The 27133-nt window shown below is 55.6% G+C and overlaps 1 protein-coding gene across 1 annotated transcript in view; it reads left to right on the top strand.

Moving 5' to 3' along the window:
• The window catches only part of LOC132805523 (tudor and KH domain-containing protein-like), a 29918-nt gene that overhangs the window by 1368 nt on the left and 1417 nt on the right, over positions 1 to 27133 (top strand). Inside the window, exons 3-12 of the mRNA XM_060820634.1 lie at positions 3138 to 3244; positions 4502 to 4712; positions 6479 to 6618; positions 9651 to 9933; positions 10378 to 10544; positions 14948 to 15120; positions 22829 to 22893; positions 24262 to 24413; positions 25151 to 25264; positions 26345 to 26441. Coding sequence (XP_060676617.1) covers positions 3138 to 3244; positions 4502 to 4712; positions 6479 to 6618; positions 9651 to 9933; positions 10378 to 10544; positions 14948 to 15120; positions 22829 to 22893; positions 24262 to 24413; positions 25151 to 25264; positions 26345 to 26441 — 1509 coding nt within the window. The remainder of the gene's footprint in view (positions 1 to 3137; positions 3245 to 4501; positions 4713 to 6478; positions 6619 to 9650; positions 9934 to 10377; positions 10545 to 14947; positions 15121 to 22828; positions 22894 to 24261; positions 24414 to 25150; positions 25265 to 26344; positions 26442 to 27133) is intronic.

Raw genomic sequence — 27133 nt, 5'->3', positions numbered from 1 at the left:
TTTCTGCTTCCTGTGGCTCACTGACCATATCTGCCTGGATACGGGGCCTGATTTCCCCCACTACACCCCACTACACCCCACTGTAGTTGGTGCCATGATGGCTGAGTGGTTAGCATTGCTGCCTCACAGCGCCAGGGATCAGAGTTCAATTCCACCCTCGGCTGACTGTCTGTGTGGAGAATGCACATTGTCCCCGTGTCCACAAATGTTCCCTCCAGCTGCTCCAGTTTCCTCCCACAGTCCAAAGATGTGCAGGTTAGGGTGGATTGGCCATGGGAAATTGTCCCATAGTGCCCAGGGATGTACGGGTTAGGGTGGGTTGGCCATGGGGAATTGTCCCATAGTGTCCAGGGATGTACGGGTTAGGGTGGATTGGCCGTGGGAAATTGTCCCTTAATGCCCAGGGATGTGCAGGTTAGGGTGGATTGGCCATGGGAAATTGTCCCATAGTGCCCAGGGATGTGCAGGTTAGGGTGGGTTGGCCATGGGAAATTGTCCCATAGTGCCCAGGGATGTGCAGGTTAGGGTGGGTTGGCCATGGGAAATTGTCCCATAGTGCCCAGGGATGTGCAGGTTAGGGTGGATTGGCCATGGGATATTGTCCCATAGTGCCCAGGGATGTGTAGGTTAGGGTGGATTGGCCATGGGATATTGTCCCATAGTGCCCAGGGATGTGCAGGTTAGGGTGGATTGGCCATGGGATATTGTCCCATAGTGCCCAGGGATGTACAGGTTAGGGTGGGTTGGCCATGGGGAATGCCGGGATTATAGGGGAGCGGGTCTTGGTGGGGAAGCTCTGTGGGGAGTCCGTGTGGACCTGTTGGGTCAAATGGCCTGTTTCCACACTCTCGGGATTCTGTGATGTGATGTGTCCACAGATCTGCTGCCACAACACTTCGATGTCTTGGAGGCTGAAGATCTGAAGGAAAGAGGCCATTCGGCCCTCTGCTGACAGGGTGGCTCTTTCAGCTAGCTCCTCTCCCTTAGAGCTGCAGAACCAAGTTCCCTGAGAGTGGGGTCTCCGGTAGGCAGGGTGTTTGGCATGGCTTGCCCTCACTGGTAAGCCTTGCTGGAGAGGTGCTGCTGTTGGACAGGGGTGGACAAGGTCACAGGTCAGACACCAGAGCACAGTCCAGCAGGTTTATGTGAAACCAGGAACACTTTGAGCCGTCCTCGTTTGTCAGGTAAAGTCACTTAACCTGGTGTTGTCTGACTTCATTGGTCAGTGCATTGTGTCCAGGAGTTGGGAGGTCATGGTGTGGCCGCATAGGACGTTGGTGAGGCCACTGTTAGAATACTACATTCACAGTTCTGGTGTCTCTGCTGTAAGGAGGAGGTTGTGAAACTTGAAAGGATTCAGAAAAGATTTACAAGGATGTTGTCAGGGTTGGAGGATCTGAGCTACAGGGAGAGGCTGAACAGGCTGGGGCTGTTTTCCCTGGAGCGTCGGAGGCTGAGGGATGACCTTATAGAGGTTTATAAAATTATGTGGGGCGTGGATTGGATAAATAGGCAAAGTCTTTTCCCTGGGGTGGGGGAGTCCAGAACTAGAGGGGCATAGGTATAGGGTGCGAGGGGAAAGATATAAAAGGGGCAACTTTTTCACACAGAGGGTGGTACGTGTATGGAATGAGCTGCCAGAGGATGTGGTGGAGGCTGGTACAATGACAGCATTTAAGAGGCATTTGGATGGTTATATGAATAGGAAGGGTTTGGAGGGATATGGGCCGGGTGCTGGCAGGTGGGACTAGATTATTTGGGATTATCTGGTCACCATGGAACCAAATGATCTGTTTTCCGTGCTCTGCAGCTCTATGACTGTAAATGGGACTGGATTAATTTAATTTAGAGCATCTGGTCAGCACGGACAAGTTAAGCAAAAAGGTCTGTTTCTGTGCTGTATGCTCTCACCACCTCCCCCCTCTCCTCAGCCCCTTTCCCGCACATGTTTCTAACTCCCCCTCAATAGGCTATCGTTCCTATTGAGCTGACCTCCACCTCTCCCTCTCGGGCAGGTCAGAGCTGTCTGTCTCAGTCACGTGCCGCGTTCTGACACAGGAGTAGGCCCTTCAGCCCCTTCAGCCTGTTCCACCATTCAGTATAATTGTGGCTGATCATCGAGCTCTGTGCCCTCGTATCCCATGACCCCTTTAACCACAAGTGCGACGTCTACCTCTTCTTGAAAACACGCCACAGGTTTGGCCTCAATTGTTTTCTACTGTCGTCAAACCCACTGGGTGACAAAATCCATATCTCAACCCGAAAAGTCATGACCCTTAAACTGCAGCCCCCTGGTTCTGGACTCCCCCACCCATGGGGGGGGGCCATCCTTCTCACCTTAACTTGTTAGAACTGTGTAGGATTCTGCTGAGGTCTCTTCCCCCCCTCCCCCGTTCTGCTGAAATTCACTGAGTACAATCCGAAAGGGCTCAATCGCTCCTCATTGGGATCCCTGAGGCATCTCGCTCCCTGTTGTAACACTATGGGGTTCTTTCTCCCTCTGTGCCTGCCTCCCTCTGTGCCTGCCTCCCTCTGTGCCTGCCTCCCTCTGTGCCTGCCTCCCTCTGTGCCTGCCTCTCCCTGTGCCTGCCTCTCCCTGTGCCTGCCTCTCCCTGTGCCTGCCTCCCCCTGTGCCTGCCTCCCCCTGTGCCTGCCTCCCCCTGTGCCTGCCTCCCCCTGTGCCTGCCTCCCCCTGTGCCTGCCTCTCCCTGTGCCTGCCTCCCCCTGTGCCTGCCTCCCCCTGTGCCTGCCTCCCCCTGTGCCTGCCTCCCCCTGTGCCTGCCTCCCCCTGTGCCTGCCTCCCCCTGTGCCTGCCTCCCCCTGTGCCTGCCTCCCCCTGTGCCTGCCTCCCCCTGTGCCTGCCTCCCCCTGTGCCTGCCTCCCCCTGTGCCTGCCTCTCCCTGTGCCTGCCTCTCCCTGTGCCTGCCTCTCCCTGTGCCTGCCTCTCCCTGTGCCTGCCTCTCCCTGTGCCTGCCTCCCCCTGTGCCTGCCTCCCCCTGTGCCTGCCTCCCCCTGTGCCTGCCTCCCCCTGTGCCTGCCTCCCCCTGTGCCTGCCTCCCCCTGTGCCTGCCTCCCCCTGTGCCTGCCTCTCCCTGTGCCTGCCTCTCCCTGTGCCTGCCTCTCTCTCTCTCGTGTAGATGAACACTGTGTGCTGGTCAGTGACAATCAGATGGCCATGGATATGAAAGTTCCTCGAGATGCTGTGAAAGTTATAATCGGACGCCAGGGCTCCACGATTAAACAGGTGAGGATTAAGGTAATGGATTCCTGTTAGATTTATTCATATTTATAAATTGTCCCTCTGTTCCATACTTCTACCTTTGTGTGCAAGCACAAAGCTCACCTTCAGAGTGGACACCCCGACCCATTCAGTGTTTTAAGATACAATAAACGTTTTATTGACAGGCAGGACCAGGAGTACATCAGTCAATTAAATATTCCGGATGGTCAAGGGGTATACACACAACCACAGAAAACCCTGATCACTCAAAGCTTTTGAGACATCAAAAACTCTATCTTCTAAACAGCAGCATCCATAAAGAAACAGAGAGCAGTCATAAACAGCCCACTGACCAGGGTTGGCTGGCTGGACCCAGAGGGATGCCGCAGAGATCGTTGTTAAAGCTTTGACTGTCTGTTGAGAGAGAGAGAGACGTGAGTCAAGAGTGTGGTATTGGAAAAGCATAGCAGGTCAGGCAGCATCTGAGGAGCAGGAAAATCGACATTTCGGGCCAGAGCCCTTCATCAGGAATCCTGATGCTGCCTGACCTGCTGTGCTTTTCCAGTAACACACTCGCAACTCTGATCTCCAGCATCTGCAGACCTCCCTTTCGCCGAGAGAGAGGGGGAGGGAGAGAGGGAGAGATGCACATAGAGGGATAGAGAGACACGCAGAGAGAGGGAGAGAGACGTGCAGAGAGAGGCGCAGAGAGAGGGAGAGAGAGAGGCGCAGAGAGAGGGAGAGAGAGGCGCAGAGAGAGGGAGAGGGAGAGAGTGAGACGCGGAGAGGGAGAGAGATGGCAAAATTCAAAGGCATCTGGATGGCTGTATGATTAGGAAGGGTTTAGAGGGATATGGGCCAAGTGCTGGCAAATTGTGACTCGAGGATATCTGGTTGGCATGGACAGGTGGGACCGAAGGGTCTGTTCTCATGCTCTGTGACTCTAACAAAGACACAGAGAGAGAGAGAGAGAAAGACACAGTGAGGGATCTTTGCTGCTTTCCTTTTGTGATCGTGGGTTCTTACTGCATTGGCCCCACACACGGCTTCGTCGTCTGATCAGGAGCCAATCGGAACGTTGTTGTCGAGCAGATTGTCCCAGGTGGTGGGCCATTTCTTTGCGCGGTCTCCTTGGTTTAAAGCAGTACCTTCACCCCCCCCCCCCACCTCTCTCTGTCTCATTTCTGGTGAACTAAAGGTGGGGTAAGGGTGGGCTGGTTTCCATGAACTTGACTCAGACCTGTCCCCCCCCTTGTTGTGCCCCCCCCCCCCTCCCCAAAGCTTCGGAAGGAGACGGGAGCCCGGATCGAGGTGGAGGATGGCGAGGAACTGGCGGGAGGTTCGGAGGGCCCGACCGAGAGACTGCTCACCATCATCGGCTCGCCGGTCCAAGTGTGTCAGGCCAAGGTGGCCATTCATCAGCTCCTGGCTGACAGCACCAAGGTCACCGAGGAACTGCGGGTACCCCACCGCGCGGTGGGTCGCATCATAGGTAACTCCTGCAGAGCACTGGCCAACCCACCCTAACCTGCACATCCCTGGGCTCTATGGGACAATTCCCCATGGCCAATCCACCCTAACCTGCACATCCCTGGGCACTATGGGACAATTTCCCCATGGCCAACCCACCCTAACCTGCACATCCCTGGGCACTATGGGACAATTCCCCATGGCCAATCCACCCTAACCTGCACATCCCTGGGCACTATGGGACAATTTCCCCATGGCCAACCCACCCTAACCTGCACATCCCTGGGCACTATGGGACAATTCCCCATGGCCAACCCACCCTAACCTGCACATCCCTGGGCACTATGGGACAATTCCCCATGGCCAACCCACCCTAACCTGCACATCCCTGGGCACTATGGGACAATTTCCCCATGGCCAACCCACCCTAACCTGCACATCCCTGGGCACTATGGGACAATTTCCCATGGCCAATCCACCCTAACCTGCACATCCCTGGGCACTATGGGACAATTTCCCCATGGCCAATTCACCCTAACCTGCACATCCCTGGACACTATGGTTAATTTCCCCATGGCCAATCCACCCTAACCTGCACATCCCTGGACACTATGGGACAATTCCCCATGGCCAATCCACCCTTACCTGCACATCCCTGGGCACTATGGGACAATTTCCCACGGCCAATCCACCCTAACCTGCACATCCCTGGGCACTATGGGACAATATCCCATGGCCAACCCACCCTAACCTGCACATCCCTGGGCACTATGGGACAATTTCCCACGGCCAATCCACCCTAACCTGCACATCCCTGGGCACTATGGGACAATATCCCATGGCCAATCCACCCTAACCTGCACATCCCTGGGCACTATGGGACAATTTCCCATGGCCAATCCACCCTAACCTGCACATCCCTGGACACTATGGTTAATTTCCCCATGGCCAATCCACCCTGACCTGCACATCCCTGGGCACTATGGGACAATTCCCCATGGCCAACCCACCCTAACCTGCACATCCCTGGGCACTATGGGACAATTTCCCATGGCCAACCCACCCTAACCTGCACATCCCTGGACACTATGGTTAATTTCCCCATGGCCAACCCACCCTAACCTGCACATCCCTGGGCACTATGGGACAATTTCCCCATGGCCAATCCACCCTAACCTGCACATCCCTGGACACTATGAGAGGAAACTGTAGCACCCAGAGCAGACCTCACCAACACGGGGGCGTTGGGGGCGAATGTGCATGCCTGAGGTTGGGCATGGACCCTGGCATTGTGCGGCTGCAGTGCTAACCACTGAGTGTCCGTGCCACGGGGGCGGAGGGTAGTGCTGCCCTCACACCCCTCTCAACACAGAGGGCCATCTGTTACATGCTCCTGAGGCCTGGTTCTGGCCACCCCTGCCATCCAGGCTCCCTGGGGCATCCTCCTTGCTCCCAGCATCTCTCTCCCCTGAGGTTTGAGGTTTGGAGCCCCTCGGGGCTGTGGGAGCTGACTCCTCAATGGAGTTCCATGACATTCTCTGCCGTCCACACCCAACCTTCAGCATCCTCCTCAGAGGGAGCTGGAGTTGAGGCGATCGGAGTAAGGAGGAGGGACAATCAATAGAGCTTTGGGGGTGGGGGGGTCACGCGGATCGAGGAGGGGCTGGTGAACCGGTACAGGCTGGATGTGCCGAACAAGCCCTTGCCAGCCCTGGGCCGCGTGTTGATTCCAGTGGGCGGCTTCACTCCGCTGGGGCGAGGGCTCACGGGTTTGCCTCTGGCCCCCAGGTCGCGGAGGAGAGAGCGTCCGGGAGATCTGCCGGGCCACGGGAGCGAAGGTCTTGTGCGAGGAGCCGGGCAGGCAGCCCTTGGAGGTGAACCGCCTGGTCAGGATCAGCGGGACGAGGCGAGAAGTGGCCTCAGCCAAGGTGAGGGTGGGAGGGAGTCTGCTTCTTATCGCACAGCTGTCTGTGTGCCTCTGTGTCTGGGTGTGTCTGACTCTCCCCCACTCCCGTCTCAGCATGTGTCTCTCTCTCTCTCTCTCTCTCTCCTGCGTTCGCTTGCTCTGTCTGTCTGCATGCCCCACCCCATCCCAGCCCAACACTGTGTCTCCATACACCTGTTTTCTAGTCAGTGTCTCATGCTCTCTGAGTCTGCGGGTCTCCCTCTGCTACCCCCAACCAACACCCCCCCCCCCGCCACCTTCCTGTATCTCTGTACAACTCAGTCATCTTGTCTGCGTGTCTGTCTGTCTCTGTCTCTCGCTGTGCACCTCTCTCTCTCTCTCGCTGTGCGCCTCTCAGTGTCTCTCGCTGTGCGTGTCTCTCTCACTCACTGCCTCTCTTTCTCACTGCCTCTCTCTCCCTTTCTCTCTCTGTGCGTCCCTGTCTCTCTCTCTCTCTCGCATTGCGCGTGTCTCTCTCTCTCGCTGTGTGTGTGTGTCTCTCTCTCTTGCTGTGTGTGTCTCTCTCTCTCTCTCTCTCTCGCTGTGTGTGTCTCTCTCTCTCTCTCGCTGTGTGTGTCTCTCTCTCTCTCTCGCTGTGTGTCTCTCTCTCTCTCGCTGTGTGTGTCTCTCTCTCTCTCGCTGTGTGTGTCTCTCTCTCTCTCGCTGTGTGTGTCTCTCTCTCTCTCTCGCTGTGTGTCTCTCTCTCTCTCGCGCTGTGTGTGTCTCTCTCGCGCTGTGTGTGTCTCTCTCGCGCTGTGTGTGTCTCTCTCGCGCTGTGTGTGTCTCTCTCGCGCTGTGTGTGTCTCTCTCGCGCTGTGTGTGTCTCTCTCGCGCTGTGTGTGTCTCTCTCGCGCTGTGTGTGTCTCTCTCGCGCTGTGTGTGTCTCTCTCGCGCTGTGTGTGTCTCTCTCGCGCTGTGTGTGTCTCTCTCGCGCTGTGTGTGTCTCTCTCGCGCTGTGTGTGTCTCTCTCGCGCTGTGTGTGTCTCTCTCGCGCTGTGTGTGTCTCTCTCGCGCTGTGTGTGTCTCTCTCGCGCTGTGTGTGTCTCTCTCGCGCTGTGTGTGTCTCTCTCGCGCTGTGTGTGTCTCTCTCGCGCTGTGTGTGTCTCTCTCGCGCTGTGTGTGTCTCTCTCGCGCTGTGTGTGTCTCTCTCGCGCTGTGTGTGTCTCTCTCGCGCTGTGTGTGTCTCTCTCGCGCTGTGTGTGTCTCTCTCGCGCTGTGTGTGTCTCTCTCGCGCTGTGTGTGTCTCTCTCGCGCTGTGTGTGTCTCTCTCGCGCTGTGTGTGTCTCTCTCGCGCTGTGTGTGTCTCTCTCGCGCTGTGTGTGTCTCTCTCGCGCTGTGTGTGTCTCTCTCGCGCTGTGTGTGTCTCTCTCGCGCTGTGTGTGTCTCTCTCGCGCTGTGTGTGTCTCTCTCGCGCTGTGTGTGTCTCTCTCGCGCTGTGTGTGTCTCTCTCGCGCTGTGTGTGTCTCTCTCGCGCTGTGTGTGTCTCTCTCGCGCTGTGTGTGTCTCTCTCGCGCTGTGTGTGTCTCTCTCGCGCTGTGTGTGTCTCTCTCGCGCTGTGTGTGTCTCTCTCGCGCTGTGTGTGTCTCTCTCGCGCTGTGTGTGTCTCTCTCGCGCTGTGTGTGTCTCTCTCGCGCTGTGTGTGTCTCTCTCGCGCTGTGTGTGTCTCTCTCGCGCTGTGTGTGTCTCTCTCGCGCTGTGTGTGTCTCTCTCGCGCTGTGTGTGTCTCTCTCGCGCTGTGTGTGTCTCTCTCGCGCTGTGTGTGTCTCTCTCGCGCTGTGTGTGTCTCTCTCGCGCTGTGTGTGTCTCTCTCGCGCTGTGTGTGTCTCTCTCGCGCTGTGTGTGTCTCTCTCGCGCTGTGTGTGTCTCTCTCGCGCTGTGTGTGTCTCTCTCGCGCTGTGTGTGTCTCTCTCGCGCTGTGTGTGTCTCTCTCGCGCTGTGTGTGTCTCTCTCGCGCTGTGTGTGTCTCTCTCGCGCTGTGTGTGTCTCTCTCGCGCTGTGTGTGTCTCTCTCGCGCTGTGTGTGTCTCTCTCGCGCTGTGTGTGTCTCTCTCGCGCTGTGTGTCTCTCTCTCGCGCTGTGTGTGTCTCTCTCGCGCTGTGTGTGTCTCTCTCGCGCTGTGTGTGTCTCTCTCGCGCTGTGTGTGTCTCTCTCGCGCTGTGTGTGTCTCTCTCGCGCTGTGTGTGTCTCTCTCGCGCTGTGTGTGTCTCTCTCGCGCTGTGTGTGTCTCTCTCGCGCTGTGTGTGTCTCTCTCGCGCTGTGTGTGTCTCTCTCGCGCTGTGTGTGTCTCTCTCGCGCTGTGTGTGTCTCTCTCGCGCTGTGTGTGTCTCTCTCGCGCTGTGTGTGTCTCTCTCGCGCTGTGTGTGTCTCTCTCGCGCTGTGTGTGTCTCTCTCGCGCTGTGTGTGTCTCTCTCGCGCTGTGTGTGTCTCTCTCGCGCTGTGTGTGTCTCTCTCGCGCTGTGTGTGTCTCTCTCGCGCTGTGTGTGTCTCTCTCGCGCTGTGTGTGTCTCTCTCGCGCTGTGTGTGTCTCTCTCGCGCTGTGTGTGTCTCTCTCGCGCTGTGTGTGTCTCTCTCGCGCTGTGTGTGTCTCTCTCGCGCTGTGTGTGTCTCTCTCGCGCTGTGTGTGTCTCTCTCGCGCTGTGTGTGTCTCTCTCGCGCTGTGTGTGTCTCTCTCGCGCTGTGTGTGTCTCTCTCGCGCTGTGTGTGTCTCTCTCGCGCTGTGTGTGTCTCTCTCGCGCTGTGTGTGTCTCTCTCGCGCTGTGTGTCTCTCGCGCTGTGTGTGTCTCTCTCGCGCTGTGTGTGTCTCTCTCGCGCTGTGTGTGTCTCTCTCGCGCTGTGTGTGTCTCTCTCCTCTCTCGCGCTGTGTGTGTCTCTCTCGCGCTGTGTGTGTCTCTCTCGCGCTGGCAGTGTCTCTCTCGCGCTGGCAGTGTCTCTCTCGCGCTGGCAGTGTCTCTCTCGCGCTGGCAGTGTCTCTCTCGCGCTGGCAGTGTCCCTGACCCCAGCCTGCTCTCTCCCTCAGGCCCTGATCCTGGCCAAGGTGGACGAAGAGGAGGCTTTCCGCCAGAGGCTAGCCTCCTCAGCGGCCAGGCGGAGGCAGCGCAAACACCCCATCGGCCGGCGGGCAGAGCGGACACCAGGAGAGGAGAGCAGCGGCTCGCCAGCCAGCGACGGAGAGTGGGCGCCAGACGCCGGAGAGAGTGCGGCAGACTCCGCGTTCACCGGGAAACCTCCGGAGGAGCCAGCAGCTGTGGAGAAAGACGGCCCGACGCCAAACAGCGCCAGCCCGGTCTCCAAATTCGAGAGTAAGAACCCGGGAGGGGTTGGCGCCTTCTAGCGCGGCTCTCTCACTGCCGACAGAGACCAAGCAACAGATGGGCTGAAGGTCCTGCTCTGCTGACGCCAGGCGGAGGCCGCTCGGCCCATTGCGCCGGCCCCTGGTTGGATTGCGTTATCCCGGTTTATCCCGCCTTGCTCACTCCCCCTCTCGCCAAGGTCCTGCCCGGTTTCCTTCCTCTCTCTCCTTGGTGTCAATCTCCTCCGCCTCTGTTGCATTCTGGATTCCGGACACCAGTTTTCCTAACCCTGTTTATTTTGTTGTCATCCTTTGGGAACGCGGTGATTTTTCCCCGGCGTCGCCTCCCTGCTTTACTAACCAGTGGCTGTCTTTTCTCGTTCTACTTTGCCCTGCGGGAATCCGACGCTGTCTGCCTCACACTCTCTCTCCCCCCCACCTCCCACCCCCCCAGTCCCCAGCCCGGATTTCGGTTTCCCGGCCGATGAGCACCTGGAGGTCTACGTCTCTGCCTCGGAGAATCCCAGTCACTTCTGGATCCAGATCCTGGGATCCCGCTGTCTGCAGCTGGACAACCTGACCAGGGAGATGTCCCGGTACTACAGCGGACTCTCCGGGACAGTGAGTGGAGTGAGGTGGTGGGGGGAGGGGGGACAAAAAACACAGCGGGTCAGGCAGCATCCGAGGAGCAGGAGGGTCGACGTTTCGGCCAGGACTGGGGAGGGGGAGCGAGAAATGGGGCAGCCGTGGTGGTCGGGACGGTGATCGGGCAGGTGGGAAGGAAGACCGACAGGTAGGGTCCGGTCCAGAGGGCGGTGCCGAGTCGGACGCTAGGGTCTGAGATGGGGTGGGGAGGAATCTGGTGAACGTTGTCGGGTCCCGAGGCGGAAGGTGAGGTGTTTCTCCTCCGGTTTGCGGGTGTGAGGGGGTGTGGTCCCAGGGTTTGTATTCCGTGGGGAGCCAGGCCTGTAATCCCCCAGCGATCTCGTTCAAACCCATGGGAAGCTGTCGTAGTCTCCGAAAGCCCACCCCCTCATAGTGCGCTTGGGTGGTTTTTGTTTTGATTGTCACATGCACCGAAGAACGCTTTGTTTGCGAGCACTACGGTCAAACTGTGGTCGGCAAGGAGGGACAGGTCAGAGAGACTTGGACAGAGGCAGGGAGGTTACGTTGCACTGGGACGTACAGGAGACAGCAGCGACATTAGCAAGGTCAGCTCTACATGAGATTAGAGAGGTCCATTCAGGCGGGGGAGAAGTGGTTCCTAAACCTGTTGGGGTGTGTTTGTTTGTGTTTGTGTGTATGTGCGTGTTCAGGCTTCTGTATCTCCTGCCTGACGGGAGAGGTTGTAGGAGAGCGTTACCGGGCTGCGATGGGGCTTTGATGAAGATGGCAGCCTCTCCACAGCACTGAGCCGTGTAGGTGGTGTCCGTGGATGGGAGGTGGTAGTCCGCGATGGGCTGGGCTAGGCCCACAGCCTTTTGCAGCTTCTCATAATCCTGGGCAGGACAGTCGCCACACCAGGCCGTTATACACCCGGAGAGTTTGCTGTCAATGAGGCATCTGGAGCAGCTTCACGGGTGTGCCAAATTTCCCGAGGAAGGAAGGAAGGGGCTTTGTTGTGATGTGACACAACGTGCCTTTAAGAGGGATTCGTTCTGCCCTGTGGCAAGTGTGGTGGAGCTGGAGCAGAGCTGCCTGCTGTGTGCCCAGCGAGGGTCACTAACTCTGGGTCTTTTGGGGGGAAGCGTGACTGGGTGAGCTCTCTCACAAACCCAAGGTTTCCGATTGACAGGGGGGTTCACTTTGAGGGAATTGGTGATGACGTGGAGAGTGACAAAGGTCATCTCAGATTGGTAATGGGCCAGACCCACCCTGACTTCCAAAATATTAGGAGGAGGGAGTATAGGATGCCCTTTATTGTCCCGTGTGTGTGGGCACTGAAGGGCAGGAGGGCAGTGAGACGTTTGTACAGTGACCACCTCGGATGGTGCTGCCTTGGGGACAAATCTCAGATACAAACAAGGAGGGCCGATTCTTCTGTTATAACACAGGCTTGGTTTTCACGGATAGGGGAATGCTGTTCCCACATCACTGACTATTAACCCGTGTGTGGGGCTGGGATTGGGATTGGGGAACGCTGTTCCCACATCACCGACTATTAACCCGTGTGTGGGGCTGGGATTGGGATTGGGGAATGCTGTTCCCACATCACCGACTATTAAACCGTGTGTGGGCTGGGAATGGGATTGGGATTGGGGAACGCTGTTCCCTACATCGCCAACTATTAACCCGTGTGTGGATTGGGATTGGGGAATGCTGTTCCCACATCACCGACTATTAAACCGTGTGTGGGCTGGGAATGGGATTGGGATTGGGGAACGCTGTTCCCTACATCGCCAACTATTAACCCGTGTGTGGGCTGGGATTGGGATTGGGATTGGGGAACGCTGTTCCCTACATCGCCAACTATTAACCCATGTGTGGGCTGGGATTGGGATTGAGGAACGCTGTTCCCTACATCGCCAACTATTAAATCGTGTGTGGGCTGGGATTGGGATTGGGGAACGCTGTTCCCACATCACCGACTATTAACCCATGTGTGGGCTGGGATTGGGATTGAGGAACGCTGTTCCCTACATCGCCAACTATTAAATCGTGTGTGGGCTGGGATTGGGATTGGGATTGAGGAACGCTGTTCCTACATCACCAACTATTAAACCGTGCGTGGGCTGCGTTGCGATTACGTCGCCAACACTTTAAAGGCAGTTTCTCAGTGCGATGTTTCCCTAGCACGGGGTTACCCAAGAACGCACCCATCCCGTTAAAGAAGGACAGACTGCTGTGGGACAAGCAGTGCCCCATCACTTCTAGCATCTTAACAAAAAAGGGAGATGGTCATAGCTTAGGGAAAGGACTGACCTTACTGTCTGGTCATGAATTTCGGATTGACATTACGTTCCCGCAGCTCCGTGAGCGCACAGTCTGACTGCCCAGTCCGACCAGAGCCCCACTAAAGGTAGACCCTTCGATTTCCTGACCTTTTCGGCGAATGTGAAGTGCCTGTTCCTGACGCGATGCGACTGGTCAATCTACTCAAGGTTGAACAACACACCATTTCTTTAAACGCTGCAGTTAAAAATACAACCAAAGAAAGAGAAATTTAGACTAACAACTCTATTAACAGACTAACAGGTACAGTGAGTCTTACTAATTAACTGCTCCAATATAGTCTCGTCCCATAAACACACCCCTTTGGCAAAACTGAAGGCAAATTAAGCCCCCGATTCTCATGCAGTTCTCCAGTCCAGGAGGAAGAGAATACTCAGGAGTGTAGCAGCCAGGAGATTGGGGTTCCAACTCTGGTGAGACGCCAGTAGTTTTTAAAAAAAAAATATTTGGTCTGTGAGAGTTGGTCACACACACTGCCTTCAACTTTTTGAAGAAATTCCCCCAAGGCCCCTCGAGCTGTTTCCTGTCTTACTGACGGCCTCTGCCTCACAACTTCCCTTCAAGAAAATTTACCCAGGACAAAATCACCTCTTAAAGCCACAGCGTTGTAACGGAGTGCCACAGGACCTTGATCAAATGGGCTGAGGAGTGGCAGATGGAGTTTAATTCAGATAAATGCGAGGTGCTGCATTTTGGAAAGGCAAATCAGGGCAGGACTTATCCACTTAATGGTAAGGTCCAAGGGAGTGTTGCTGAACAAAGAGACCTTGGAGTGCAGGTTCATAGCTCCTTGAAAGTGGAGTCACAGGTAGATAGGATAGTGAAGGTGGCGTTTGGTATGCTTTCCTTTATTGGTCAGAGCATTGAGTACAGGAGTTGGGAGCTGAAAATGTGTTGCTGGTTAAAGCACAGCAGGTTAGGCAGCATCCAAGGAACAGGAAATTCGACGTTTCGGGCCAGAGCCCTTCATCAGGAAGGGCTCTGGCCCGAAACGTCGAATTCCCTGTTCCTTGGATGCTGCCTAACCTGCTGTGCTTTAACCAGCAACACATTTTCAGCTCTGATCTCCAGCATCTGCAGACCTCACTTTTTACTACAGGAGTTGGGAGGTCATGTTGCGGCTGTACAGGGCATTGGTTAGGCCACTGTTGGAATACTGCGTGCAAACAAAGCCAGAAGTTGCTTTAAAGGTTCACCATGTATGGCAGTGTCTGTGGAGTTAATATAACCCTTCCTTAGAACAATTCTGGTTTCTCTGCTAAAAGGTAGATGTTGTTTAAACTTTTAAGGGTTCAGAAAAGATTGACAAGGATGTTGCCAGGGTTGGAGGATCTGAGCTACAGGGAGAGGCTGAACAGGCTGGGGCTGTTTTCCCTGGAGCGTCGGAGGCTGAGGGATGACCTTATAGAGGTTTACAAAATTATGAGGGGCATGGATAGGGTAAATAGGCAAAGTCTTTTCCCTGGGGTGGGGGAGTCCAGAACTAGAGGGACATAGGTTTAAAGAGAGAGGGGAAAGGGACCTGAGGGGCATTTTCATGCAGAGGGTGGTACGTGTATGGAATGAGCTGCCAGAGGATGTGGTGGAGGCTGGTACAATTGCAACATTTAAAAGGCATCTGGATGGGTATATGAATAGGAAGGGTTTGGAGGGATATGGGCCAGGTGCTGGCAAATGGGACTAGAGTAATTTAGGATATCTGGGTCGGCATGGACGAGTTGGGCCGAAGGGTCTGTTTCCGTGCTGTACAGCTCCATGTCTCTATGGTCGGCATGGACGAGATGGGCCGAAGGGTCTGTTTCCGTGCTGTGTGGCACGATTCCCCAAGGTCGTAACAATTAAATGCCACCCAACTGCCAAGCCAGAGAGATGCTTTGCATGTCACTCTAATGCACAGGGTGGTATGCGAGTTTCATTGCCAGTGTGATGCCAGGCATCCCAACATGGGGACAGCGTGGATGTAAGCATTGAAGGGGAGGGTGGGTGGGCAGTGGCGCTGAACGGTGGGATCTTGCTTTGTCGGTTTCCGTCACCTTCCTCTGCCGCCGGTCTGACCTCCCGATTCTCCGCAGGGGGAGGCGTTCTTCCCGAAGCCGGGGGACATTGTGGCAGCCCCGTTTGCGGGCGACAGCTCCTGGTACCGGGCGCGAGTGCTGGGCTTCCTGGCGAGCGGTCACGCCGACCTCTACTACGTGGACTACGGGGACAACGGCGCAATTCCCATCGGGCGGCTGCAGCTCCTCAGGTCGGTCTGACATTCCCCTGCTCCGTCTCCCTGCCCACCCCACCGCCCATCTCTCCCTCCACCAGAACCCAGTCCCTGTTTCTCCCAGGGGGTTAATCCCGCTGGGGTAGGTGGGCACCAGAAGACCTGCAAAACCCAGGAGTTGCTGGAACAGCTCAGCAGGTCTGGCAGCACCCGCAGAGAGAAATCAGAGTTAACGCTTCGGAATGGGTGACCCGTCCTCAGAGGTGCGTTAGTGTCATCTCTGATCGTGGGACTGTCAATTCCAACCCCTCACCACACACCGAGTGCGGCTGTTCCTCCTCATCTCTGCCTGTAATGGCCTGACCCCTGACTCTGAGGCGATGTCCCCTCCCCCAGCCAGCGACGGGTTTGTTCCTGCACCTACCCTGCTGAGCCCCCGGTGAAATGTGTATTTTTTGAGGAGTTGGGAGGTCACGTCGCAGCTGTACAGGACATCAGCGAGGCCACGTTTGGAATACACTGTGCAATTCTGGTCTCCCTGCTGTGGGAGGGACGTTGTGAAACTTGAAAGGATTTAGAAAAAAATGTTGCCAGGGTTGGAGGGTTTGAGCTACAGGGAGAGGCTGAACAGGCTGGGGCTGTTTTCCCTGGAGCGTCGGAGGCTGAGGGGGTGACCTTACAGAGGTTTACAAAATTATGAGGGGCATGGATAGGGTAAATAGGCAAAGTCTTTTCCCTGGGGGTCGGGGAGTCCAGAACTAGATGGCATAGGTTTAAGGTGAGAGGGGAAAGATATAAAAGAGACCTAAGGGGCAACTTTTTCACACAGAGGGTGGTACGTGTGTGGAACGAGCTGCCAGAGGAAGTGGTGGAGGCTGGTACAATTACAACATTTAAAAGGCATCTGGATGGGGACATGAACAGGACGGGTTTGGAGAGATAGGAGCTGGGTGCTGGGAAATGGGACTAGATTAATTTAGGATATCTGGTTGACGTGGACAGGATGGTCCGAAGGGTCTGTTTCTGTGCTGTATATTCTAAACCTGTGACTGAATCATCTCTTTATCTTCCAAACATTTATTCACCCTGTCCTCCATCCCAGGGATCGGTCTGGGGGTCCCTATCCATTCACTCCCTCCTCCATCCCAGGGATCAGTCTCCATGTCCCTATCCATTCACACTCTTCCCCCATCCCAGGGATCAGTCTCCATGTCCCTATCCATTCACACTCTTCCCCCATCCCAGGGATCAGTCTCCATGTCCCTATCCATTTACACTCTTCCCCCATCCCAGGGATCAGTCTCCATGTCCCTATCCATTTACACTCTTCCCCCATCCCAGGGATCGGTCGCCATGTCCCTATCCATTCACACTCTTCCCCCATCCCAGGGATCGGTCTCCATGTCCCTATCCATTCACACTCTCCTCCATCCCAGGGATCGGTCTCCATGTCCCTATCCATTCACACTCTCCTCCATCCCAGGGATCAGTCTCCATGTCCCTATCCATTCACACTCTTCCCCCATCCCAGGGATCGGTCTCCATGTCCCTATCCATTCACACTCTTCCCCCATCCCAGGGATCAGTCTCCATGTCCCTACCCTTTCACACTCTCCCCCCACCCCAGGGATCGGTCTCCATGTCCCTATCCATTCACACTCTCCCCCCATCCCAGGGATCGGTCTGAGGGTCCCTATCCATTCACACTCTTCCCCATCCCAGGGATCAGTCTCCATGTCCCTATCCATTCACACTCTCCTCCATCCCAGGGATCGGTCTCCATGTCCCTATCCATTCACACTCTCCTCCATCCCAGGGATCGGTCTCCATGTCCCTATCCATTCACACTCTTCCCCCATCCCAGGGATCGGTCTCCATGTCCCTATCCATTCACACTCTCCCCCCCCATCCCAGGGATCGGTCTCCATGTCCCTATCCATTCACACTCTCCCCCCATCCCAGGGATCAGTCTCCATGTCCCTATCCATTCACTCTCTCCCCCATCCCAGGGATCGGTCTCCATGTCCCTATCCATTCACTCTCTCCCCCCATCCCAGGGATCGGTCTCCATGTCCCTATCCATTCACACTCTTCCCCCATCCCAGGGATCGGTCTCCATGTCCCTATCCATTCACACTCTTCCCCCATCCCAGGGATCGGTCTCCATGTCCCTATCCATTCACACTCTCCCCCATCCCAGGGATCGGTCTCCATGTCCCTATCCATTCACACTCTCCCCCATCCCAGGGATCGGTCTCCATGTCCCTATCCATTCACACTCTTCCCCCATCCCAGGGATCGGTCTCCATGTCCCTATCCATTCACACTCTCCCCCATCCCAGGGATCGGTCTCCATGTCCCTATCCATTCACACTCTTCCCCCATCCCAGGGATCGGTCTCCATGTCCCTATCCATTCACACTCTTCCCCCCATCCCAGAGATCGGTCTCCATGTCCCTATCCATTCACTCTCTCCCCCCATCCAAGGGATCGGTCTCCATGTCCCTATCCATTCACACTCTTCCCCCATCCCAGGGATCGGTCTCCATGTCCCTATCCATTCACACTCTTCCCCCATCCCAGGGATCGGTCTCCATGTCCCTATCCATTCACACTCTTCCCCCCCCATCCCAGGGATCGGTCTCCATGTCCCTATCCATTCACACTCTCCCCCATCCCAGGGATCAGTCTCCATGTCCCTATCCATTCACACTCTTCCCCCATCCCAGGGATCAGTCTCCATGTCCCTATCCATTCACACTCTCCCCCCATCCCAGGGATCGGTCTCCATGTCCCTATCCATTCACTCTCTCCCCCCATCCCAGGGATCGGTCTCCATGTCCCTATCCATTCACACTCTTACCCCATCCCAGGGATCGGTCTCCATGTCCCTATCCATTCACACTCTTCCCCCATCCCAGGGATCGGTCTCCATGTCCCTATCCATTCACACTCTTCCCCATCCCAGGGATCGGTCTCCATTTCCCTATCCATTCACACTCTTCCCCCCCCCCATCCCAGGGATTGGTCTCCATGTCCCTATCCATTCACACACTTCCCCATCCCAGGGATCGGTCTCCATTTCCCTATCCATTCACACTCTTCCCCCCCCATCCCAGGGATTGGTCTCCATGTCCCTATCCATTCACACTCTCCCCCATCCCAGGGATCAGTCTCCATGTCCCTATCCATTCACACTCTCCCCCCATCCCAGGGATCGGTCTCCATGTCCCTATCCATTCACACTCTCCCCCCCATCCCAGGGATTGGTCTCCATGTCCCTATCCATTCACGCTCTCCCCCATCCCAGGGATCAGTCTCCATGTCCCTATCCATTCACACTCTTTCCCCCATCCCAGGGATTGGTCTCCATGTCCCTATCCATTCACACTCTCCCCCATCCCAGGGATCGGTCTCCATGTCCCTATCCATTCACACTCTTCCCCATCCCAGGGATCGGTCTCCATGTCCCTATCCATTCACACTCTCCCCCCCATCCCAGGGATTGGTCTCCATGTCCCTATCCATTCACACTCTCCCCCATCCCAGGGATCAGTCTCCATGTCCCTATCCATTCACACTCTCCCCCCATCCCAGGGATCGGTCTCCATGTCCCTATCCATTCACACTCTCCCCCCCATCCCAGGGATTGGTCTCCATGTCCCTATCCATTCACGCTCTTCCCCCATCCCAGGGATCAGTCTCCATGTCCCTATCCATTCACACTCTTCCCCCATCCCAGGGATTGGTCTCCATGTCCCTATCCATTCACGCTCTCCCCCATCCCAGGGATCAGTCTCCATGTCCCTATCCATTCACACTCTTCCCCCATCCCAGGGATCGGTCTCCATGTCCCTATCCATTCACACCCCCCTCCCATCCCAGGGATTGGTCTCCATGTCCCTATCCATTCACACTCTCCCCCATCCCAGGGATCGGTCTCCATGTCCCTATCCATTCACACTCTCCCCCATCCCAGGGATCGGTCTCCATGTCCCTATCCATTCACTCTCTCCCCCATCCCAGGGATCGGTCTCCATGTCCCTATCCATTCACACTCTTCCCCCATCCCAGGGATTGGTCTCCATGTCCCTATCCATTCACACTCTCCCCCATCCCAGGGATCGGTCTCCATGTCCCTATCCATTCACTCTCTCCTCCATCCCAGGGATCAGTCTCCATGTCCCTATCCATTCACACTCTTCCCCCATCCCAGGGATCGGTCTGAGACGCCTTTTGCTGAACTCCATCTTGGCAACGGAGACCAAAACTGGACTCCATCTCCCAGTGTGATCTCGCCAAGGCTCTCATTATATTGTATCCTTGTTCCTGTCCCCTCATCCTCCTGTAATAAAGGACAGCGTCCCATTTACCTTGTTGATGACGTGCTGTGAGTGTAAGTTCCCTTCTCAGGAGCTCCTGTCCCAGGGCACCCCAGCTCTGTCTGTAACTCAGCCCCCTCCTGGCCTCCCTCTGTTTCAACATTGGTTGTTTTCTGACTAAAATGGATGATCTGCCGTGGCTCACTGTTGTATTCCGTCTGCGGAATGTTTGTCGACTCATCCAGCACGGTAACGGACCCTTCGTCCCAACCCCTCCATGCTGATCATGTTCCCAAGCTAAGCCAGTCCCACCTGCCTGCTCCTGGCCCACCTCCCTCCAAAAAAACCTTTGAAACGTTGTCATGGTACCTCATGAAGTTCGTTCCATACACAAACCACTCTCTGTGTAAAATAAATAAAATTGCCTCACACCCCCCCCCCTGTCTTTTTTTTTCCAATCTTTCCCCTGTCACCATTAAAAGTTTGCTCCCTAGATTTGAACTTTCGCCATCCTAGGGAAAGACACTTGTCATTCACTTTGCCTACCCCCTTCATGATTTTATAAACCGCTACAAGGTCACCCCTCAATCTCCAAGTGGAAAAAGGCCCACTTTTTCCTGTCTAGTTTGATACCTTAAACCCTCCATTATGGGCACACATCCTGGTAAACCTCTTCTGAATCCTCTTCCGTTTAAAATAGCGTTCCTGTATCAGGGCGACCAGAACTGGACGCAATATTCCAGAAGAGGTCTCGCCATGTCCTGTACAACCTCAACATGACGTCCCAACTCCTCGACTCAAAGGAGTCAAGCATACTAATGCCTTCATTACCACCCTGTCTACCTGTGGCGCAAACTTCAAAGAATTCTGTACCGAACCCTTAGGTCCGTTTGTTCTCCACGACATAGTCTGTCCAAATCTCTTCAGTGTCTTTGCATCCCCTTTTGACTCTCACCCGCCCAGCTCTGAGCCCTCTGCAAACTTTGCAAATATTGTATTTAATCCTGACAGCCAAATCATGTGAATTGTAAATAAATCCAATCCATGGAGACCCCACTGGTTAAAGTTTACTAATTCAAGACTGATCCATTTCTCCTACGCTCTACTTGCTGTCCTTTTCCAGCTGGATTTCGTTCCAGGCTGGTATAATCTCTCCCTCAGTCCCATGTGACCATAATTACATTGGCTTAGCTTTGAGTCAGACTCCGTTGAAAAACTTCTGAAAGTCGAAATGAACTGAATCTGCTGGTTTCCTCTTATCTAATCTGCTAGTGACAACCTCAAAACCATTCCAACAAATGTGTGAAACTTCATGGCCCTTTAAACAATCCACATTGATACTGCCCAGGACTGTCATTATTTTCTAACTGTCATGTTAGCATTTGTTAGAGATTGTAGTGGTTTCCTTCTGATCTAAGACAGGGCCCCTTTCTCGCTCATGCTCTCTCTCTCTCTCTCTCTCTGTCCAGCTGTATTTCAACCATATTACCCTAATTCCCCATCAGTTCCTTTATTTAGATTTAAGATCCGAAATTTCATTTGCAAACAGTAAAATATTATGGTCACCCTTTCCCAAGGGATTCTCTGCCCAGTGTGTATAATATTATGGTCACCCTTTCCCGAGGGATTCTCTGTCCTGTGTGTACAATATTATGGTCACCCTTTCCCGAGGGATTCTCTGTCCTGTGTGTACAATATTATGGTCACCCTTTCCCGAGGGATTCTCTGCCCTGGGTGTACAATATTATGTCACCCTTTCCCGAGGGATTCTCCGCCCTGTGTGTACAATATTATGTCACCCTTTCCCGAGGGATTCTCTGTCCTGTGTGTATAATATTATGGTCACCCTTTCCCAAGGGATTCCCTGCCCTGTGTGTATAATATTATGGTCACCCTTTCCCGAGGGATTCTCTGTCCTGTGTGTACAATATTATGGTCACCCTTTCCCGAGGGATTCTCTGCCCTGGGTGTACAATATTATGGTCACCCTTTCCCGAGGGATTCTCTGTCCTGTGTGTACAATATTATGGTCACCCTTTCCCGAGGGATTCTCCGCCCTGTGTGTACAATATTATGATCACCCTTTCCCGAGGGATTCTCTGTCCTGTGTGTACGATATTATGGTCACCCTTTCCCGAGGGATTCTCTGCCCTGTGTGTACAATATTATGGTCACCCTTTCCCGAGGGATTCCCTGCCCTGGGTGTACAATATTATGGTCACCCTTTCCCGAGGGATTCCCTGCCCTGTGTGTACAATATTATGGTCACCCTTTCCCGAGGGATTCTCTGTCCTGGGTGTACAATATTATGGTCACCCTTTCCCGAGGGATTCTCCGCCCTGTGTGTACAATATTATGGTCACCCTTTCCCGAGGGATTCTCTGTCCTGTGTGTACAATATTATGGTCACCCTTTCCCGAGGGACTCTCTGTCCTGTGTGTACAATATTATGGTCACCCTTTCCCGAGGGACTCTCTGTCCTGGGTGTACAATATTATGGTCACCCTTTCCCGAGGGATTCTCTGTCCTGGGTGTACAATATTATGGTCACCCTTTCCCGAGGGATTCTCCGCCCTGTGTGTACAATATTATGGTCACCCTTTCCCGAGGGATTCTCTGTCCTGTGTGTACAATATTATGGTCACCCGTGCTGTGTCACAGCAGCTGGGACATGGGTTTGATTCCTCCCTCTGGCGACTGTCTATGTGGAGTTTGCACTTCTTCTACCCACCCCAGGGTCAGTGTGGGGTTTCCTCCGCGTGCTCCGGTTTCCTCCAACAGTCAAAGATGTGCAGGTTAGGGTGGATTGGACAGGGGAAATTGTCCCATAGTGCCCAGGGATGTGCAGGTTAGGGTGGATTGGCCATGGGAAATTGTCTCATAGTGCCCAGGGATGTGCAGGTTAGGGTGGATTGGCCATGGGAAATTGTCCCATAGTGCCCAGGGATGTGCAGGTTAGGGTGGATTGGCCATGGGGAATTGTCCCGTAGTGCCCAGTGATGTACAGGTTAGGGTGGGTTGGCCATGGGAAATTGTCCCATAGTGTCCAGGGATGTGCAGGTTAGGGTGGATTGGCCATGGGAAATTGTCTCATAGTGCCCAGGGATGTGCAGGTTAGGGTGGATTGGCCATGGGGAATTGTCCCATAGTGCCCAGTGATGTACAGGTTAGGGTGGATTGGCCATGGGGAATTGTCCCATAGAGTCCAGTGATATACAGACTGAGCTGTGGGAAATGCAGTATTACAGGGTTAGGGTTGTAGGGGGAGGTTGTCTCTGGTTGGGATGCTGTTTTCAGGGTGGCAGGGTTGGCCTTGACGGGCTGAATGGCCTGCCCCCATCCCGGTCTCTGATCCAGCTCACCGCTCCTGCAGCAGTGCAGTGGAGTGACTGTGTCATGGTGCCTCCTTGTTGTGTTTTCAGGAGTGATTTCCTGAGCCTGCCGTTCCAGGCTGTGGAATGCTGCCTTGATGGAATCCAGCCACCCGGTGAGTTTTACAGCTGACCCACTGACCACTGGGGGCTGAATCAGTGTCTGCAGCATGGGGTCAGTCCAACTGGTAAACTCCCTTCACACACACACCCCCCCCCCCACCCCCATTTCATTGTGTTTATCCAGCTTCCCCACCCCTCTCCCCACCACCATGTCAATGTATCTCACCTTGACGTCTCCCCGTGGGAGCGAGTCCCCCATTCTACCCCCCTCAGTCCCCATTTGATCAAGTGCCTCATTCTCCCCCAATCCCCCCCCCCCCCATTCCCAATGGGAGTGAGTCCCCCATTCTACCTCATCCCATTCCCAATGGGAGTGAGTCCCCCATTCTACCTCATCCCATTCCCAATGGGAGCGAGTCCCCCATTCTACCTTGACCCATTCCCAATGGGAGCGAGTTCCCCATTCTATCCCAACTCACTCCCAGTGGGAGCGGGTCCCCCATCCTACCTCCACCCATTCCCAATGGGAGCGAGTTCCCCATTCTACACATCCACACTCACTCACTCCCCAAACGTAGCCAGGTCTGCACACTGGCCAGGCTTATGGTGATAACTGGCAGCTAACTGTCATGCCACGCAAGAGGCAGGTAATGACTGACCACCTCTAACAAGGGAGAATCTAACCATCACCCGCTTGACATTCATGGTGTTACCGTCACTGAATCCCCCTACTGTCAACATCCTGGGGGTTACCATCTCCAACAAGAGAGAATCTAATCATGGCTCCTTGATGTTTGATAGCATCACCGGCAATGATTCACCCCCAATATCAACATCCTTGGGAGGGAGGGTTACCATTCCCCCAGAAATTGAATTGGGGCCCAGCCCTATCAAGGCAGTGGAGCAGGAGATGCTGAGTGAAGGTCTGGGCTGTGGGCTGGTTCAGTCTGTGTGGGGGGTCTGTGTCTTTGTGTATGTGTGTGTGTGTGTGTGGGGGGGGGGGGGGGGGGGGTGCAGGGGAGGATAGTAGGGTTGCAGGGGATAGCGAGGGTAGCGCGGAGGTGTCTGGAGGTGTGTGGGAGGAGGTGTGGGGTGGTTGGGTTTGTCTGTGGACATGTCTAAGGTATGCTTCTGTGTGTCCCTGTCTGTCTGTGTGTGTGTGTCCCTGTCTGTCTGTGTGTGTGTGTCCCTGTCTGTGTGTGGAGTGGTTGGGTTTATCTGTGGACATGTCTGAGGTATGTGGCTGTGTGTGGGGGTGGGGTGGGTGATGCAGGGGATAGGGAGGGTAGTGGGGAGGGGGTCTGGCTGTGTGTCTGGGTTGGGGTGGGGGTGAGGAGGGGGCAGTTACCTCCCTGGTTGCCCCCACCCCCTCAGCCTGCCCCCTCCCCCCTTGCTCCTGTGCCTGTGTTGCTCCATTGCAGGGACTGAGTGGACCAATGAGGCGCTGAACTGCTTCGAGGCGCTGACCTACTGTGCCGGCTGGACCATCCTCCTGGCCAGGATCTGCAGCTATTCGCAGAGGGGGGGCATCACCAGGCCTCAGGTGAAGCTGTTCGACCGCACTCGGGGCGAGGTAGGGACCGGCTGATTTCCCCTTCTCCCTCATGTCACCGTCACTTGGGTGGTGTGTGATCCCTTTCCCAATCCCTCTCTGACATCTACCTACGGGGAGTGGGATTTCAATCCCAAAGGGGACTCTGAGCCAGTCTAGACATCTAACTGCTGTCTCCCACCTCCCCTCTTCCCCCCTCTCTCTGTCTCCTCTGTCTGTCTGTATCTGTCTCTGTCTCTATTCCTCTACACCCCCCCCTGTTCCCCCCCTCTGTTCCCCCCCTGTCTGTCCCCCTCTCTCTCTGTCCTCCCCCCTCTCTCTCTGTCCTCCCCCCTCTCTCTCTGTCCTCCCCCCCTCTCTCTCTGTCCTCCCCCCCTCTCTCTCTGTCCTCCCCCCCCTCTCTCTCTGTGTCCCCCCCTCTCTCTCTCTGTCCCCCCTCCTCTCTGTCCCCCCCCCCGTCCCCCCGTCCCCCTCTTTGTCTCCCCCCCTCTCTGTCTCCCCACCTCTCTGTCTGTCCCCCCCCTCTCTGTCTGTCCCCCCTCTCTCTCTGTCCCCCCCCCGTTCACCCCCCTGTCCTCTCTCTGTTCCCCCCCCCGTTCCCCCCTCTCTGTCCCCCCCTGTCCTCTCTCTGTTTTCCCCCCCCCTTCTCTGTCCCTCCCCTCTCTCTCTCTCCCTCCCTCCCCTCTGTCTCTCTCCCCTCTCTCTCTCTGTCCCCCCCCCCCCCTCCCTTGCTCCCACCCGTTTTGCTTTGCTGACAGAACCTGGATATTGGAGAGGAGCTGATCCGACTGGGACATGCCGTCCGGTCTCCCCGAACAGTGGGAACCACAGCCAGGAGTGAGCCCACCACAGTCCCCCTGCAGAAGCTGCTGGTAATGCTCCGGGTGCTGCCCCCTCGGCCTGGCGTTCCCCTTCCCCTCTCCCCCATCAGGGACAGGGCGTAGGCGGTACAGACTACGTTTATCCCCCATCCCTAACTGCTCCCAGGGGCTGGGGGGAGCGCTGAGCTGCTGCAGTGGTGTAGGGATGGCTCCAGGAACCCTGAAGGAACAGCTGATATATTCCCAGCATGGGACAGGTGAGGGGCTCGGAGGGGAACTGGCAGGGGGTGGTGTTCCCATGTATCTGCTGCCCCTCGTCCTTCCAGATGGAAGTGGCCATGGGTTTGGACAGGTGCTGCCTGAGGAGTCTTCACAAGATGGTGAGTGTACAGAATATATTAGTTAGGGACATTTAAAAGACAAGCCCCCCCCCGCACCCCACACCCCTCTGTTCTTCCATTCCTTTCTCCCCGCCCCCACCCCCCCCACCCCCCCCCCCCCCCCCCCACCCCCCCCCCCCCCCCCCCACCCCCACCCCCCCCCACCCCCACCGTGAGCTTATTCAGCTCCCCACTTTAGTCCAACTCCGCTATTATCTCCCATGTAGGAGCGAGTCCCCCATTCTCCCCCCACTCCCCGTGGGAGCGAGTCCCCATTCTCCCCCCACTCCCCGTGGGAGCGAGCCCCCCACTCCCCCCCACTCCCCGTGGGAGCGACTCCCCCATTCTCCCCCCACTCCCCGTGGGAGCGACTCCCCCATTCTCCCCCCACTCCCCGTGGGAGCATGTCGGCATGTTCTCCCAGCTCTTGGGAGCCCTTTCTCCTGAATTCTCAATGCGATAGTCAGTGACCTGTCGTGTGTTGACCGTCCCCTCGTTCTGGTCTCTCCGCACTCTGCAGCTGTTACGCAGTCGACCCCTTCTGTTGGTTAAACCACATTGATCAGGTCAGCTCTCTCTCTCTGTCTCTCTCAGGGTAAGCTGTCCCAGGCTATTTGAGAGTACATCTTCTGTTTATAATCCGGGGTGTGTGCCATCTCCTGTGTTCCCCAGCAGTAACCCACCAGCTGCCCTATAGGACGGGAGGCCAGGTTCTGCATTGTACTAACAAGGTGCTGTTTGTTGGGTTTAGAACGAAGTGGCTGGTGGAATGGATGGGGATCCGATTTCCCAACCATCAGTGAGGAGTCAGGAGGAACACACCTCGACACCGTGGCAGTCTGACTCAGGTAATGTCTGTGCTGGTATGAGCGTCTCTGTGTGCCCATGGGTTCGTCTGTGATTGAGTGTCTGTACCTCAGCCCTCTTCAGCCAATGTTCTGTCCTCTTCCCTGTCCACCTCTCCGTCAGGGTCCACTGTGCGCGTGTACATCCGCACGATCCCCTTCCTGCATTGCTTTCTTATGGAATATGGAAAGGTGGTTCTCAGTGCAGTCATAGAATTCCTGCTGTGTGTCTCCGCACAGACACGCGCGCGCGCACAGACACGTGAGCGCACATCCACACAGACAGACACGCGCGCACACAGACACGTGCGCGCACATCCCCACAGACACACACAGACACGTGCGCGCACATCCACCCAGACAGACACGCGCGCACACAGACACGTGCGCGCACATCCACCCAGACAGACACGCGCGCACACAGACACGCGCGCACACAGACACCCAGACAGACACGCGCGCACACAGACACCCAGACAGACACGCGCGCACGCACAAGCAGACACACGCACACACACACCCCTCCAGATTCTCAATCCAGAATCAGTCTAGAAGGGGATGTTTACTCCCTACACGGCTGTGTCAGTGTGTGGGACACCACCTCCTGAATGTTCCCATTGTCTCCATCCACACCCTTATGCTCTCTCCTCACCCTCCCACCCCACCGTGTCTGTCTCTCTCTCGGTCTCTCTCTC

Source organism: Hemiscyllium ocellatum, chromosome 50, assembly GCF_020745735.1.
Source record: "Hemiscyllium ocellatum isolate sHemOce1 chromosome 50, sHemOce1.pat.X.cur, whole genome shotgun sequence".
NCBI classification, from domain to species: Eukaryota; Metazoa; Chordata; class Chondrichthyes; order Orectolobiformes; family Hemiscylliidae; genus Hemiscyllium; species Hemiscyllium ocellatum.
This window is presented reverse-complemented; position numbering and strand designations above follow the sequence as displayed.